The sequence below is a fragment of the Mustelus asterias genome, chromosome 14, assembly GCF_964213995.1.
Source record: "Mustelus asterias chromosome 14, sMusAst1.hap1.1, whole genome shotgun sequence".
NCBI lineage: Eukaryota > Metazoa > Chordata > Chondrichthyes > Carcharhiniformes > Triakidae > Mustelus > Mustelus asterias.
The window spans coordinates 48,891,721-48,908,047 of NC_135814.1; the positions used below are offsets into that span (position 1 = coordinate 48,891,721).

The 16,327-nt window shown below is 42.1% G+C and overlaps 1 protein-coding gene across 3 annotated transcripts in view; it reads right to left on the minus strand.

The window, feature by feature from the left end:
• Window positions 1-16,327, minus strand: part of galnt13 (polypeptide N-acetylgalactosaminyltransferase 13) — a 421,054-nt gene that overhangs the window by 140,943 nt on the left and 263,784 nt on the right. For all 3 annotated transcript variants that reach the window (XM_078229193.1, XM_078229194.1, XM_078229192.1), the window contains exon 3: window positions 10,829-10,995. In XM_078229193.1, coding sequence (XP_078085319.1) covers window positions 10,829-10,995 — 167 coding nt within the window. The remainder of the gene's footprint in view (window positions 1-10,828; window positions 10,996-16,327) is intronic.

Below are 16,327 nucleotides of genomic sequence, written 5' to 3' on the forward strand. Positions count from 1 at the left end.
GATAGATCTAAGTCAAGGTCAAAGAACGGTGCAGTGATTTGGATAAAAATAAGTACAATGTAACTGGAAGAAACAAAAAGATTAATGGTGCATCAGTGGATAAGGTCAAATCGGGGAATAATGGTTAAAAAGTTAAAATTAAAGGTGCTTTATCTGACTAAACAAAGTATTCATAACAAAGTAAATGAATTAAGGCACAATAGAGGTAGTTTTTGATCTAACTGACATTACAGAGACATGCTTGCATGATGAACAAGGTTAGGAATTAAATACTCAAGGTTACATGATACTTCAAAAAGACAGAGAAAATGAAAAAGGACGGGGAGGAGGGGGGGGGGGGCGGGGGTTGAGATGAGTAACCCTGATTATTAAGGATAATGTAAGGTCAGGGGTAATAAGAAAAAGTAGGAAGCAAAATCAGTATGGATGGGAGATACATAATAAAAAAGGTCAAAGCAATCTGGTGGCTGTAGTTCACAGGCCCCCTACTGTAGCTATACTGTTCACAGGCCCCCTACTGTAGCTATACTGAAGGAGCTGTGCTCCGAAAGCTTATGGTATTTGTTACCAAATAAACCTGTTGGACTTTAACCTGGTGTTGTGAGACTTCTTACTGTGCTTACCCCAGTCCAACGCCGGCATCTCCACATCATGGCTATACTGTTGGACAGAGTATTAATTAAGAAATAAGGGACATTTATCTTCCAAAGTACTTCTGTCGATTTGATTTGTGCTGTCCACTCAACATTTCCCAATCTATCACCAGTTAAATAATACTCTGCCAATCTGTTTTTCCCACCAAAATGGATAACTTCACACTTATCCACGCAATACTGCGTCTGCCATGTATTTGTCCACTCAATCAACTTGTTTAAATTGCCTTGAAGTCTCTTTACTTGAATTCCTAGCAATAATGCTACTGGTAGGTTCCTCCTGCAGCTGAACACATGCTTTGCCTGATGTATTTATGAAAGAGCATTAACTGGACCCAGTGGGCACAATGACTGTCTAATTACCTTTAGAGATTGTTTGATGTCACCATGTGTCCAGCCTGCATGCTTCCAGGACACACGCAGCACGCCTGCACAAGTACCCTTACACAGGGCACCATCGTGTGGGGCACCACCAAGGCGGCCATAAAGTGGTCAGAAGCAGTGTGCTCGCCTTTTTCAGTTGCTCTGGCTTCTGTGTCTAACTTTCTCTTTTTGCAAACAACTTGGCAAGGTTTTCACACATTGGGCAAAATTTTCCATTCTAGAGACTAGGTCCAGTGATAGAAGCTAAAGTCGGAGTAATTTCCACGAGAGAGTAGGGTGGTTGAACACAAAAGCCCCTGTGTTGTACGGCTCATTGGCGAGAAGCATATTGAATCTCATGGCAGGGTGTGGTCCTCTCTGCCATCACCTCATAGGCTCCAGTGTACAGGCACTGTATTTGAATGACACCTGGACATCCATTCGCTCGTCCACTCTGCTCCTTGACTCCCCCCACTAGTCCTGGCTCAGCCTCACCCCTTCCTTGCGCTCAACCTTGGCGCAGCGTGTGAGACAGGCAGCCAATGTCTCTCAATGATAGTGTGAACCTAAGGTGTCTACTGACGTGAAAGTGCAGGAAGAAGTCTACCTCACCAGGTGCATGCTACTTATATATAATTGTCAAACAGATTATTTGAATTCCTGCTGCAGTTGACGCTAAATTTGGAAGGGGTACAAGTTTCTGGTGTGTTAGGTTTTTAATGAGCATTCCTGAGGTGTAAATTGGCTTCCTGACAGAGATTAGCGGGACACTCAACCTGTCTATAATCTGCCATGAAAGTCAGGAGAAAAAGAGTCTAAACTCATTTCTTGATGCCTCCAGCCAAATCTTGCTTCTTTACCTGCGCAGAAAATTTTGCCCATTGAGTTGCCAATGTTCTTAAACACGTGTCTGTGTTTTCTTTGACTTTGTATGGTCCCGATGAACAATTAGCCCTGCCATCTTAACAAATGTTACACTGGCAAATACATAGGAAGTCCAAAAATCTACTGGCTATATCTCTTTGGAATATCAGCGTGGGTCTATCTTGCCCTGAAATCAGAAGGTTCATGAGTGCACTGTAGGAGTTGAACATTTACTCCACTGAAGGTGTACTACGCGCATTACTGAAGATGCTCACGTTTAAACAAACAGTGGTTTATACCAGCCAAAAAGTAAGAAATGTTATTCCTTTGCACTAATGTTAATGGCAGTTCATTGTGTCTTAAGTGTTCCATACATTTTGGGCAGAAACAGCTGTGCTTACTCACTAGTTCATACCTTGTTATGGTCTTCTGAACACTACAATAAAATTATATCCTACAGGCTCGATTTATCAAGAAAATATTGTTGTTTTTGCTATTTCTGTTCATTATGAAGAGGCAGGTAATATCCTCAACCCTGCAATAAATAGTCCACTAAACTGACACTTGCCACTGTTACGTCAATCTAGAAAAAAAATGTTAGCTGCTCAGCGACTGAAGGAGTAAATAAAACAATGAGTATTAAAGTGATGGAGCTGCCGCCACAGGGAAAATATACATGTGACATTTCATAGCAAGCACAAAATACCAAGCCTTCAAGATTCTGACACTTCAGCGAGATCCATTAAAAATGTTTCTCTACTCGTGTTCACCTTTTTGTCAGGTATTTATTCCTTCTGAATATTTTATTTTGTTATGCATTTTCTCATTTTGTTATAATTGTATTTAATATTAATTTGATGTCATTTAGATATTCTAAACTTTTGTTGTACCACAAATAAGTACAGGCAGAAAATAAATGGTTTCAAGTCTCTAACATCAAAGTATGTCAGAAACCTCTATATATATTCCTCTGCTAGCTCAGAAGTAATAAGTTGGTAACAATACCACCTTGCATTTATTTTGCATGTTTAATGTAGCAAAAAAATGTCAAATGCTTCACAGCATTGCAATCTGACAAAAAAAATGGGGTCCAATTCAAAGATTGAGAATTCACAAGGGACAACCAAAGGCTTGTTCAATGAAATAGGTTTTAAGGAGGATTGTAAAAGTGGAAAACAAGTTGTACTCTTTTGAGCACAATGGACAAACAATTAAACTAAATCTAATAAACTGAGGGATAAGGGAGAGAAGTCATAGGGCCATTAGGGTAGAGATGGAAGATATCAATACAGGAGAAAGCTTTGGAAGGGAAGTCTGACATCTATCCATGGCTATGGCATATTGTTAATGGTGAGAATCTTGGTAGACTGCCACCCATTAGACAACCAATTAAGTCACTCAGGTGGTCAATTAACGGCCACTTCCTGCTCCTGGGGGCATCTTGCCCATGTTGGGAGAGCCTGCCACCACATGGGGAAACTGGCAGGTAAACCCTGATGGCATCAAAGCAGGTTCTGGGATGGGCCTCCTTTATGGGTATGCCATAGTTCACAAGGGTATTGCAAAGCCACCACCACCCCTCCCCGCCCCACCAAACTGGACAATGGCAGCCTCTTAAATGTATCGCCATCAGAAAAAAAATGCGTCCCCCCAGATCCTGCCATCAGAGCAGGATTACCTCGCGCTAAGAGCGGCATGGTGGCACAGTGTTAGCACTGCTGCCTCACAGCACCAGGGATCCGGGTTCGATTCCCGGCTTAGGTCACTGTGTGGCATTTGCACATTCTCCCCGTATCTGCGTGGGTTTCCTCTGGGTGCTCTGGTTTCCTCCCACAATCCAAAGGATGTGCAGGTTAGGTGGATTGGCCATGCTAAATTCTCCCACAGTGTACCCAAGCAGGCGCCTAGGGGATTTTCACAGTAACTTCAAAGCATTGTGAATGTAAGCCTACTTGTGACTAATAAATAAACTTCAACTTTTTAACTTTAACTTTAGCTATCAGCCCCGCTGGACTTCAATATCCTCTGTAAACTTCAACTCATAAGAGTTTTAAGAAGGTAATTCCGGACTATAGAGCCAAGGTGGCTGCATGTGGGGCAAGGGATGAGGGATTGCATGAGAGGCCAGAGTCGGAGGAATGCTTAGTTTAGGAGTGGCAATTGTACAGTTTTAGAAGAGATAGGGGGAAGCAATGTCATGAATAAATTTAAAAACAAAGATGAAACTTAAAATAGGAGTCACTGGAAGCCAATGATTTATATTATATAGTAATTACCTCACAGGAACAGGTTAATTGGCACACCCGACCTAACCCGGTATTTATGCTCCACACAACCTCTTTCCATCCTTCTTCGTCTAACCCCATCAACATTACCTCAATTCCTTTCTCTTTCATGTGCTTACCTAACTTTCGCTTAAAGGCATCTATGCCATTTGCCTCAGCTACTCATCGTGGTGAGAAAAAATGCCAAATTCTAATCACTCTCTGGGTGGAAGAGGTTGTTCCTGAATTTCCTACTGGTTTTGTCACAGCATCATAACAACACAGAAGGCAGCCATTTGGCCCATCGAGTCCATGCTGGCTATCTGTGGGACAATCTAGTCTGTCCCATTCCCCCCGCTCAATCCCTGTAGGTTTATTTCCTTCAAGTGCCTATCCAACTTCCTTTTGAAATTTTGATTGCCTCCACTTCCACCATGCTTGTGGCAGAGAGTTCCAGGTCATTACCAATTGCTGAGTAAGAAATTTCTTCACATTAGGAGCACAAGCGGAAACATTTTCTCTACATCTCCTCCATCAACTCTGTCACCTAGCTCCTTGTAACAGTTACTTTTAACTGGTTAACATCTCTGTTAAAATAGAAGATGGAAGGATGTTACTGAAATAGGTTAAATATTTATCCATTTATATCAACTGTAATTTTAATCTTGGGATTGTTAACTTTGCTGTCACTTTCATCCTTCATACTCCAAAAGATGTGCTTGTAAAACAGTCTGTCAAAATGTCATGACGATGAAGTAAACAGAAGTATATAAATGCCATATTCCTAACCAAAAACATACATTTGTGTTCTCTTAAATGTGTGATGTTCCTGTAAAAATTTCATAGAATCTCTACAGTGCAGAAGGAGCCCATTTGGCTGCACCGACCACAATCCCATCCAGGCCCTATCCCCGTAACCACATGGATTTACCCTGCTAATCCCCCTGACACTAAGGGGCAATTTAGCATAACCAATCAACCTAACCTGTGTGAGAGGAAACCGGAACACCCGGAGGAAACCCACGCAGACTTGGAGAGAACGTGCAAACTCCACTCAGACAGCCACCCAAGGCTGTAAGTGCGGTTACGGGGATAGGGCCTGGGCTGGACTGTTGTTGATGCAGGCTTGATGGGCCAAATGACCTCCTTCTGCACTGTAGGGATTCTATACAATCAATATTCACAAAAAGAAACTTTCTCTCCTGATGAACAAAATAAGTACAAAAATGATCAGTGCTATGAATTGTCTGCAGTCAGTTTTCTGGTCAGCCATACTGAGAAAGGCAACAGCAAACCATCGCAGTACTTTGCCAGTCATAATCATGGACTAATCCAATGGAAGCCCATGGTCGCCAATGCCCTTTCTGGGGCATGGTACCTGAAGGAGGAGGAGGAATGTCTGTAGATGTGTTAATTACCTTGGGGAACTACTTGGATCACACAAGCTCACACAAGGAAACAGAATGCAGCTGTGATATCGTAATATAATTGGGAGAACTGCTGTCCCTTTCAAAGGCAAATCTCAGAGCCAATAAAATGAATTTGCCTTCTTCATTAGCGACGATAGAGGGCTTGGAAACTGATGCAATCTATCTTGCATCTATATATAACCTTGGCCATGCTAAATTGCCCCTTAGTATCCCAAGATGTGTAGGTTAGGGGGATTAGCGGGATAAATGCATGGGGCTACAGGGATAGGGCAGGGGTAGGTCTGGGTAAGATGCTCTGTCGGAGAGTCAGTGCAGACCTGATGGGCCAAATTGCCTTCTTCTGCACTGTACAGAGTCTATGAATGGGAGGAAATGTCTGTTTCTGAGTCCACAATGACAGTACTACCTTCTCTAACAACAGAATATAAACTGAAATATTGATTGGTGTGGTGGTATAGTCAAGCTCAGTCTTGATCATTGATCATTAGCACCAGAAAGAATACTCAGGTATGCTTCCTTTGCTAAGGAACAGAAAAATGTACTGTTAAAACATGAGGTGTGAAGACGAGCAGGGAAGTTATCCTGGGTGTCCTGGTCAATATTTATCACTCAAACATCACTGAAACAGAATATCTGGTCATTATCAAGTCGAGGTTTGTGGGAGTTTGCTGTGCTCAAATTGGCAGCCATGTTACCTACATTATAACAATGACTGCAATTCAGAAGGACTTCATTGGCTGTGGACATCCAGTGATCATGAAAGGCGCTAAATAAATTCAAGTCTTTCTTTATGTTTGTACCCACCGAAACAGGTCATCACAAAATAATAGAAATATGAACTTATCCAATCCCAGGCCAAGCAAAACCTTGGTTTGAGCCTAGCCTAATTATTAAATTCAGCTCAACTCCAATGTCTGACTCAGATTTGGGCTTATTTTTAACTAGCCAAGGACCTGATCTTTCATTCAAATAAAATATTTGCAGGCCAATATTACTGCAAGGAAGAAGGAATTAACTTTGAAAGTATTAATAAAAATGACCCTCTGTAGGGCACACACAATTTCATAATTTTCAGATGACTCAAAACTTGCAAATACTGGAACAGGAGGAGGATATTGGTAGGCTGCAAGAAGACTTAGATAGGCTGCTGGAACGGGTGCACATGTGGCAGATGAAATTCAATGCAGATAAGTGTGAAGTACTTCATTTTGGTAGGAACAAAGAGGAAAGGCAATATAAAATGAAGAATACAATTGGAAAGAGAGTGCAGGAGCAAAACTGTCTGGGGAATATTTGCAGAAATTGCTGAAGGTGATAGCAGGATAAGTTGAGAAAGCAGTTAATACGGCAAATGGGAACCTCGGCTTTATAAATTGAGGTATTAATACAAAAACAAGGAAGTTACGGTGAACCTTTCTAAAACACTTGTTCAGCCTCAACTGCAGCATTGCATCCAATTCTGGGCATTATTCTTTCGGAAGGATGCGGAGGATTGGAGAGAGTGCAGAAAAGATTTACAAGAATAGTTCCAGGGATAAGAGACTTCAGTTACATGGATAGATTTGACAAAGCTGGGATTGTTCCCCTTCAGAGAAGAATGAGGGGAGCTATGATAGAGGTGTTTAAAATCATGAGGAATCTGGACAGAGTAGAAAGGGAAAAGATATTCTCATTGGGACTCCACCCTTCCACTGGAGGGTACTGTTTTAAAGTTATTGCCAAAAGAACCGGAGCGAGTGGTCAGGATCTGGAATGTACTGCCTGGGAGTCTAGTGGAGGTAAATTCAATTGTAGCTTTCAAAAGGGAGAATTAGATTATTATCTGAAGAGTAAAACAATTCGCAGGGTTACAGCGGAAAAGCAGGAGAGTGAGACAAGCTGAGCTGCTCTTGCAGAAAACTGTCACAGACATTTCCCTCTGTGCTGTAAGCAATCTATGACTTTCTGTTTAGTCAAAATCCTGACCACAAATAAGGTGGTGCCTGAATTGTGCTTGCCTGTCAGAAATGGATTGGCTTCACTGTCGTTTCTGGATATTCAGGCTGAGTTTCAGGTGTCAGAAACAACACTGATTAAGAGTTTTCCCACTGGGAACAATATTAATGTGCTTTTACAATATGTGAAGCTAGCCACAGCTTAAAAGGACAAAATATGTGATTTGGGAGCAGAGCATGAAAGATATTGGCAACTTCTGTCAAGTTTGTAAGAGGGCAGAGAGCCCATAGGTTCACTGAGCGACATAAATGTCAAAGTGCTGTTGCACGTCAGCAAAGGAAGGAGAGCAATTGGAACAGAATCATGTACACGCAAGGAGATATGCACAGATTAAGTGGAAGGAATTGGACATAGCAATGAATGCCAAAGACAACGTCCCATACATGACAACAATGTGTTAGAACATCGTTGAACTACCTTGCCAAGTCAAGCAAAAGAATGTAGATCAATCAAATCTTCCTTCATTTAGCAATCCTTCAGTAAATAAGTTTTTTTTCTTTTTATAACGTGTAACAAAGATTCAACTGTTCAGTCTTTTAGTGAGCGCATTGATGAATAGTCGATCAATCTGGATGAGACATATTTTACCACAAAACCGACAAATGACAAACACTCTAACTGCAGCCGACTAGCCGTTATCATTGCACAGATGCTTTATTCAGTGTATCGGCACTTAAAATGGGTTAAAGCTCTTGAATTGTTTACTATCAATGCCCTTTAGGCAGCAGAGTGCCCTTCACATCCCTAAGTCATCCGCTGGACCTATTTCTCCAAATTCAGTCATACGTGAAATCACCTGATTGAGAACCTCATGAGAATCTAAATGCACACATCTGTTACCAGACATTTTACGAATTGATATAAACGCTTTGCCACACGTCATGGTAATCAAAGGTACTTCTCAGTATTTGCTTTTGTTTCAAAGGGAAGATGGCCCCTGATGCAGCACAAAAATTGTAACAAATTAAAGATGCCCAATCCCACACTTTCTCAATCCACAAGGGTGCTCCAGAAGGAGAAGTTAGATGTGTGCAGATAAAGGTTGCAGATTTGTAATGTTATCATTGACTTCCTGCTGTTACCTCTTTAATGCTGCCACCTACCTCCCCCACTCCCCTCAACCCCAGTCCCATCACCGCTGAGTAAACTATGTGATCAAATGATCAAACTCCAAAGAGAAAATTCATGCTGACAAATTTTCATCAGAGTATGACACCCAAGGCGGAGTGTATGGAACTAGAGGGGCCTCTTCAGTTGAGGCTTCTCATAATATCGGTCCTAAGGGTAGCCTACTGCCACCGGTGCCTTGAGTACCAGGATGAAGAAGACTCTCTTCCCCCCTCATGGAGGATTGAACTTGTAAATGAGCATCAGATGGGGCTTCAATAATCATATTTCTTTCCCACAGATCTATTCCAATGGGGACATTGTTCCTAGTGTTAGTCATGTGGTATAAATGGGAACACCTGATCTACTGTGCCTATTAATGTTGGTATTTGTAGGCAAGCCACCTTCAATGCGTGCAGATATGGTTGAAAGGATATTGGATCCTGTCTTCCAAGATTATAGCAAAACCATCTCAGAGCTTACTTGTTTTGAAATTAATTTCAGCTTAATGTCTAACATCGTGTACTGAAATGCAGTCTCCTGTCACCTCATGCACTCTAACCAATCGAGGAGCAACAATAAGAAGCACAAGTTCCATGTTGACACCAGCAGGAAGCAATATTGAGCAGCTCACAGGCCTCCTGGTTCAGATTTACATTGCTGCTGCTTTGAAGTCTTTTAAGCCAGAAACTTTGCACTGACAAATCTCCATTTGCGTATAACATCCAGGGTGGTCAGAATCAATTATAAGAAACCGCCAAACATAAATAAGCTATACATTGAGAAAGTGGAATGTGTTGATGATTGAATGGTCTTTGAGTAAGCGGGCACTTACAACCACATGATAAAATTTATGACTCCCTGGACCTGCGGGGAATTCTACCATTCTATAAAAGTTCAATGTGCTATCATGTTTCTGCTGGTTGTGCATGGATCAATCTGATGCAATTACTCAGTCTAGAGTGCAATGCATCTATAAATTGCTTAATGCATAGGTGGACTATTGTTTAGCCACTTGCCTGCCGGCAGCCTGGAATTGCCACACAGCATAGAAATTGACGGCAATGGGGACCTCAACTGTCACAGGCAAAGGGACAGTTGTGGTGGAAGTGCTCTACAGAGTTACTTGCAGCAGGTAACTCAATTACTGCTTTCTTTGGGGCACTGTTTCTCAGCCTAATGCAGCCAGTCACTTATCCGCCTACATACACTGGGGTGAGCATACTCAAAGTGAGTGCCATGAGCTGCAGCATGCCACCTTTATCTTTTCTTTCAAGGAACAATTATGCTAATTTTGTCCTTTTTGACATGCTGCATGAAATGACAATTAGCAAATGGCACAAAAGCCAGATGGCACAATAAGCCTTTAATCACACCACTAAAAATGAACCAAGACCTCCTTAACTTCACTTCCATTCCCTCCATGGTGTTTAGCAGCTCTGGGCACTCTTTAAAGAACAGGCGTGAGTATAAATCGAAGAAAATGATGGGAAATGGGACATATGATTTTCCCACATCATTAATAAGCACATAAAAATGGACATGTGCTTCTGAAAGCCACCAGAAAGGACTGCAGAAAGTGGGGAAGCACTAAAGTAGGTAGAGAGTCAGCATTACAGATCCCCAACCCATTTGGAACTGTCGCTAATACTGTTAGTCCCACAAACTCTGGAGGTGAAGATTTATGTTAACTTAGCATGTATCATTACAACCATGAGATAAACTGAAGCAAAACAGATTCAATTGATGACACAAGGGTTAACTGATAAAGATGGTTGTCAAAGTTACATCCTAAGATTCAGCCTACAGAGCTGAAAATTCAGAACTGCGCACCACAAATGCCATCTTTCACCTTTAGGTTAAAATCTAAACGGGCTCAAAAATAACAAGGCAAATTAATCAGCTCACCTGTCGAACTTTACTTGAATTATTGAACTAACAACAACATTTGTTTTCTTTGACAGGATTCTCCGATCGCATCTGTAGCTGCCCCACTGTCAGCGAGAATGGACAATTTGGCACTCGGCGAAAACTCCATTCACTGCAGCGGTACCAGAGAATCCGGACAAGGTCGGAGGTTTGCGATGCCTGTTTTAACACAATTATATTCTCATGACAATAGTTACTATTATGTGAAGGAAATTGTTTTTACCTCTTTCACTGTCATCATCCACTAGGATGATCTCTCTAAGTACCTTTTTGGGCGAACGAATGAGTACGCTGTGGATTGTACGAAGCAGTGTGCTCCAGGCTTCATTATGAAAAACAATAACCACACTTGTGTCCGGGAGATCATCTTGGTAGACCTTTGTCTTGCATCTGTATGGAAGATGGAAATTTAAAGAATTACAAACTTTTGCCATGCTATTCAAAGCACAGTAATTAGGCAACGGTCTGATTCCAGGAGCCTGTGGGATCTCCATACATCTTCATATTTGGTGAACACCCTTCAAAACATGTTGTTAGTTTACATAAGCAAAACGCATCCTATGGTTAATATTAGGATAAAAACATTTGCTGTTGTTAGCTGAAGAAAGGTAATTTATGTTGTGATTTCACCCTGGAGAGTTGCATGACATTTCTGCCAACCCTTTACACCCAAAATAGCCTTTTGCCACAGATGGCTTCTGCCTGCCTGCTCCAAATGCTAAAGCTGAACTTGAACATGATCAATTGAGCTCAGTCAACACTCCCAGCATTAGTTTCTCTCTGGCCTTCGGGCATTGCTGGCATTATGACTTGCTGGCATTATGCCTCGCACTAACTTATCTTGATTACTTGGTTGCACTGCAAGAAAAGCAAAGCCAAACTCAAAACTTGTGAAAAAAGAGGGATATATTCTAACCGTATGTGAATCAGTAATCAAAGATACACTAGCCTTTTACTTTATAAACATTTAATTTGGCTCAGAAATGTTTTACTTTAATATTCACCATTAATTATGCAAAGATGCTTCAAATGATGCATTTGATGCTACTTTCGAAGCAATGACCTAGCTAAAGAATAAAGCTACAATGTCAACATTTTACACTTTTAACTGAAAATAATTACTGATATCCTTTCACTCAATACATTTTCCACTTCATTGCTATTGTACATACTTTATAAAATAGTACTTAATTACACAGTAACATAAACACTAGGATTAATTTGAAGCAGTCCACTCTCTATTCAAATTTGAAACCACTCAATGCTTTGGAAGTCTCCAAAATTGATTTATTTAAAGTAATTAGCATTAGCCATTGGCTATATTTGGCAATGTTCCTGAATTATAGACGATTAACAAAATAAGTAAGACTATTCAACATAAAAATAACATGCCTAAACAATTCTTTATCCAAATTAAACTATTGATAACAGTAAAATATTCTGTTCATGCATATTAAATGACTATACAATTCAATTAAATTGCTGAATGTTTTGACCATGACAGCTGTAATAGTATCCTTTGATAGCCAATAGAGCTGGTCAGTTCAAAACTACTTTAACAGAGAGGGTACATCAATGCTGTAAACCTGTATTCAGTATCTGTTGTCTGGCTGCAGCATAGGGGTTATTCATTCATTCTGAATTCGCTTTTTCTCTGAAAGTCAAGGGAATGACAGAATGAGGCCAATGGAAAATCCAAGACAGTTCAAATGCAATGTTCTGTCTCCAATGGGCTTCCTCTGTCATTAAAGAGATTCTCATTCAAAGATTTTGCCCTGTACCCTTCCAAGAGGAAAGTTGTAAGTGCTATCCATGATTATTAAGGATCTTGCATAATACTTGGTGTACAAAAATAAAATGCACAGGAATAACACTGTTTGGTCAGGTGGCAAATTATTTTACATCAATAATTGTACTTTATTTGAACGAATGTTAGATTTGATTTATGGATGTACATTATGAAATTTGCTGTGGAAGATGATAAACGTAAATGTCAATAATAAGATATGGGGAGGCAATGTCAAAATGTGTATGTGTATATTTTCTTTAATTCATGTTTTGTTTCACTATGCTACTGCCAAACAGCAGCTGCTGAATACAGTTTTATAGCAGCGATGCAGTTTCTCTGTTGAAGATCCCATCATCTGATCAAGCACATTACAATCCTCATGACGCAGTGTTGAGCTCAACAACGTTAGACTGTGAACATTCCCCTCTATGTTAAATGTATAGTTTTTTAAAAACTCCTATACATGTACTGCCTTAATGCAAACCCCCACTCTGTCCCTCCCGTACCAGGTACCAGGCCATCGACCTTTTATTCTTACAGTTGCTACATCTTGTTGCAATCTCTCGCAGCCACAATTTAATACCCAACACATTTCTCCCTCTCTTTACTTCTGTTGAAGAGTCAGACAGACTCAAATCATTGACTCTGTTTTCCCTCCTTACAGATGCTGCTAGACTTGCTGGGATTTTCTGGCATTCTGTTTCTGTTTCAGATTCCAGCACCCGCAGCATTTTGCTTACTTATTTTGTTAATCATCCAGAATTCAGTTATACTGCCAAGTATACAAATATAGCCATCGGCTAGTGCTAATTATTTTAAATAAGCTAATTTTGGAGGCCGGTTTAAAAATCGAATAGAGAGTGGACTGCTTCAAATTAATCCTAGTGTTCATGTTACCGTGTAATTAAGTACTATTTTATAAAGTTCATACAAAGCAATGAAGTGGAAAATTTATTATTCAAAATGAGTTCAGTAATTAATTCCAGTCAAATGTGTAAAATGTTGACAAGGTAGCCTCATCCTGGTTACTTTCCCCTCTGTTATTTGAGCTAAAATTATGTATTTTTCCGGTGATATTATATAACTCACCAAGTGTGAAACCAAAGGTACAAAACTGTGTCCCCGTGAGGTCACATTGATGCATTTTCCCTCTCCTACATACGCCTCTCATACATATATTGTCAAGGAAGCTGGTGGAAAAGTCTTCATGCAGCACTGCAGCTGGGATATTGTCAGGACTCATAATCTTAGCCGTATCCAGTGCACTTCCTGATATCATGTAGAGTGAATCAAATTGACTTACTGAATCAAACCCCCGTGTCTGCGTGGGTTTCCTCTGGGTGCTCCAGTTTCCGCCCACTCTCCGAAAATGTGCGGGATAGGTTGATAGGCCATGCAAAATTGACCCGAGCTTTGGGGGATTGGCAGGGTAAATATGTGAGGTTACGGGGATAGGGTGGGATTGTTGTCGGTGCGGGCTCGATGGGCCAAATGGCCTCCTTCCGTACTATAGGGATTCTATGACTGAAGGTTCTCTGATTCTCGGGGTCTCAGGAGGAGTTTCAGATGGATAATTCACTCAGCAATTCTGGCTAAAGATACACTTGTCTTTTGTATTCACATGCTGGGCTCCATTATCATTGAATTGTGTCCCTGTGAGGTCACATTGATGCATGAAGCCTCCTCCTTCTCTTTGTTGTTTAATTGTCCACCACCAATCACAACTGAATGTGGCAGGTCTGCTGAGCTTGTTTCAATCTGTTAGTTATGGGATCATTTATCTCACTCCAAAGCATGCTGCTTTCTGCTGCCTAGCATAAATGTAGGCCTGTGCTATACTGTTAGGTCAGCACTGCATCTTTAGGAATGCTTGGTACTTCTCTTGACACTCTCTATTGTTCTGCAGGAAAAGTCTCTTGTCCCCTGCACCTCCCATTTCCTCCTCCCACCTCCATTTCTTTCTCTCCTCTTTTACTTCCATATTTGCTGTTCACCTCCATTTCCACTTTGTCTCCTTCACTTTTGTATTTCTCTTCCTCTGCATGTTTTTTCCTTATTTTACTTTCCTTTATTAAAACATCTTCTTACACCTTCAGCTATTCTCTAAATTGGATATGGGAGTTTCCATTTCGAGAGCCTGTGGGCGGAGGCATGGGGGGGGAAAAAGGGGGAGAAATAATCAGTCTACAATCAGTCAGGAACAGAAATTTAAAGGAGTCAGTGAGGCAGCAAGTACAGATATTAAAGGGAGGAGACAGAAAAGGAAAATGTGCCAAAACATTAAACATGCGAAGGAGCAGGACATAAATGGAGCCACTCTGCAATGAAAATAAACCAGCTTGGGCTAAGTATGTGTGTGTGTTTCTTTGTGTGCACATGCACACATATCTGTGCACATGTGTGTGTGCACCTGTGGGTGGGCGATGGGATGAGGTTGGGTGGAGTGGAGTGGGGAACAGATTCTTGCCAGGATTAAAATCAGTGCTCATAAAGTACAAATGTGACACACACAAAAGATCATGCATTGCACAACGTACAGCATTCTCAGTGAAACAAAAATAGGGGGTGATTTTCCCAGCCACCTGCACTGGCCGAGCAGCGCAGTGGGCTGGAAGACATCAGCAGAGGCCATTTAGCAGGCGCTCCACTGAGCGCCATGACCTTCGTGCATCTCTGGGCCCCGGATTTCCGGTGTCGTCAGCAGCGTGGAGCTGACTTGAATATTAAAATCTTCATTTTGATATCATTAATTAAAGGTTAGGTAGAGGCCTGTTAGCCTCTCCCACCCCCCACCTGCCAGAAGTGGTTCACTCCAGCAGGGTTTACAGCAGCTCCCCATTAACAGTGAGCTGGCAGCCCGACCCCGCTGGAGTGAAAGGAGGCCATGGAGGCCCCCTCCCCCAAGAGGGCCAGGGGTAAGGGAAGGGTGCCCTCTGGGCTTTGCCAGACTGGCCCTTGGCACTGCCCAAGAGGCAAAGTGGCAATGCCCAAGGGGCAGCTCAGCACTGCCCACTGAGCATCGGGCAGTGTCAAGGTGGCAAGGCCAGAGCAGGTGGGGACTATTGGAGGGGGGCCTATGGAGAGAGAAGCGGAAATCGGTGGAATTGAGGGGGACCCGCTGCCACTCTGCATAGGGATCTGTGGCAGAGGGAGGAAAGGCGCTGATTGGGGCTGGTCATCGGGGGCGGCTGGGTGGGTGGAGGGTTATCGGTCTGGGGTCAGGAGGTTGGGGGGGGGGGGGGGGGGGGGGGGGGAGGTGCCAAGCTAGCGATGGGGGGATTGCTGTGCTGGCAGCAATCAAGGGGCCAGCAGTGGGGCCATTGCACATCTACTGATCTTGGCGCTGGCAGATCAGCGCATGTGCAGTGGCCCTCTCAGCGCTATGCTGCCGGCCTCTCCCGCGGGAATAGGCGCCATCGCCGGATTTTCATCGTGAATCACATTAATGCACTCTCCAGTGCTCAGTGTATGGGAGATTCATTTTGAAAATCGTGTTAAACAAACCAGCGGGAGTTACTCCAGTTTTTATGCGAATTCGGCACTTGGAATTTTTTGGGAGAATTCCAGCCATAAAGTTCAGACTTGATGGCCGGATTTTACCGCCTCGCCCACCCCGGAATTCCGGCCCGAGCGAGGTTGTATAATCCTGCCTGATGTTTTCTTAAAGGGAGGCAACAAAGTCAGCTGATTAATTTTTAATTGCTGGAAATCTCCAGCCAATCCTGGCGGCTTGCCAATCTAGGGGTATTAAGAGATAAACAAACTAGTCTCCACTCCATCTGACAAGAAGGGAAGCAAGCACACCAACGCCAAGCTGAAACCTCTATGGACTGTGCAGGAGTTAATTAGAAAAGGAAAAAAATGTTCATTTAATTAACAATAATGTGCTATGATAACATCTTACTAATTTTGCACTGTCTGAAGCACAGCATT